General features: G+C 59.1%; 1 protein-coding gene across 3 annotated transcripts in view; it reads left to right on the top strand.

The window, feature by feature from the left end:
• The window catches only part of BEAN1 (brain expressed, associated with NEDD4, 1), a 33,839-nt gene that overhangs the window by 29,416 nt on the left and 2,361 nt on the right, over positions 1-2,062 (top strand). For all 3 annotated transcript variants that reach the window (XM_010851094.1, XM_010851093.1, XM_010851092.1), the window contains one exon: positions 765-915. In XM_010851094.1, coding sequence (XP_010849396.1) covers positions 765-915 — 151 coding nt within the window. The remainder of the gene's footprint in view (positions 1-764; positions 916-2,062) is intronic.

Here is a 2,062-nt window from a genome sequence, read left to right as displayed (position 1 = left end):
CTGTTGGTAGATGCTGCACAAGCACAGTTAAATATGTTTCTCAGCTTCAGGACATTTCAAGAGTCTTTGATGTACTTGTGCGATAAAAACAACAACAACAGAAGACAGTGTCGTCTGTGAAGTCACCAGGATTCATCATAGAAGCCCCGTTTTCTCCCCGGGAAACCTAAAGGGCGGGAGACCTAACCTCAGAGACCTCTGCAGTCCTCATTCCCCGACACTTCCTCCCCGTTTGTCATGCCCCAGCCCTTCTCCACAGCTCAAAGCATCCTGTTCACACTACAGTCTTCTTTCTCATCTCCCCGCACCCCCACCGCCCTTGACCTGAGCTGTTCTGTTCCCTCTGCCAGGCTTGCCCCTCTTATCGTGGCTGATTTCTAGACAAGATTCAGTTCTGAGAGCCTTTCCTCCAGGAAGCCCTCCCTCACCTCCAGGCTGGGTCAGGCCCTTCTCTGCTCCCACAGCCCTAGTACGACACCTGTCAAAGCTCATGATGTGCTTGCTCACGACCTGGCTGTTCCCAGGACAGGCTGCTCAGCACCCTGGGAGCCCCACTAGGCCCGAGCCAGCTCTGCTTCCTCTCTGTGACCACCCCCAACACACACTCAGCAGAGCACTGGCACTCATGTTCTGGGGCTCACTGAGGGGATGAAGGCAGCTGTGCATGGTGAGGGAGGGGCAGGATAGTGACAGGACTGTGGCCGCAGGCAGACTCCCTGGCGCCAGCCTGAGACCCAGGCCGAATGTCCGTCCATTCCCTGCAGTGTCCGACGGGCACATATACGGCCGCCCGAGCCACAGGATGCGCTACGCCTGCAGCCCCGCCGAGGACTGGCCTCCGCCCTTGGACCTTAGCTCTGATGGGGACGTGGATGCCACGGTGCTCCAAGAGCTGTACCCAGACTCTCCACCCGGGTAAGGAGGCCACGCAGGGGCGGCAGGAGGGCCTGAGAGGGCGGGGCTCCAGACAGGAAGCCCCGCCCCCACAGGGACTGGCAACACCCCAGATGGTACAAAGGCAGAACACATCTGCTCAGTGGGCGCGGCCATCTCCTCACCCTCCTGACCAAGTGAGGTGGGTAGTGACTCAGCAGATGTCACCGAGACACACTCCAAAAGGTGAAAAGAAGAAAAGTTCAGTTGCTTCAGGATGGGTGAGGAGCGAGGTGGAGGGTCCAGGCCCGAGCCCCTTGGTTGTTGTTCAGCTGCCCAGTCCTGTCCGATTCTTTGCGACCCCATGGACTACATCACACCCTGCAGCACACCGAGCTTCCCTGACCTTCACTATCTCCCGGAGTTGGCTGAAATTCATGTGCACTGCACTGGTGATCCATCCAGCCATCTCATCCTCTGTCACCCTTAGTATGAGCCCCTGAAGTCCAGATCACACCCACTGGGACAGGTGTCACTGTCTCCAGTTGCGCTCATGCCCACCAGGTGGCCCTGTCTTGGGGGGATTCTCTTCTGGGTCCTGTCCTGGCAGCCACTCTCAGGCACCTTACCCACCACTTAGGACCTGGAAAGAGAAGTCAGGACACCAGCACTTCCCATCCAGGGGACCCCCTTGCACCCTGCACACAGCCCCATCCTCCCCATCACCTTTTTACTCTTTACCACCACCCCCTCCCCAGGGTCACTGGGAGGGATGGACTTTCCCGGAGGATGGGTGATTTTCTGCCCTGTAGCTTCAGGTTCAGAGGGGCCCCCAGGAAGTCCTCCCTAACCCTTGAAGGAGCACTTTGGGGTGACCTGAGACCAAGGAGTGTCTGGCTGCCCCCACCAGTGCTCCCCACACTGGGAGCCCCACCTGGAGATGCTAAGGCAGTAGCGGCTGCTGTTCTAAGAGATCTGGGACCCAGCATTCTGTGACTTGGTCACTTGTGTTCACAGGGACACCCAGGCTGAGTCAGGGCCAGAATCCAGGTCTCAGTGTGCTTGGTGCCCCTCCCCAGGGAGTGGAGGGGTCTCACTGGAGTCAGTGGGACTAAGGCCTGGCCTGCTCCACTCCAGGGCAGCCTGTCACTGTGGCTAGGCCTCTAGCCCTGGGCAGGTGGGGCGGGGG

The sequence above is a fragment of the Bison bison genome, unplaced genomic scaffold (genome assembly GCF_000754665.1).
Source record: "Bison bison bison isolate TAMUID 2011002044 unplaced genomic scaffold, Bison_UMD1.0 scf7180017864297, whole genome shotgun sequence".
In the NCBI taxonomy this organism is placed as follows: domain Eukaryota; kingdom Metazoa; phylum Chordata; class Mammalia; order Artiodactyla; family Bovidae; genus Bison; species Bison bison.
Note: the sequence above shows the minus strand (reverse complement) of the source record. Positions and strands in the feature narration are given on the sequence as shown.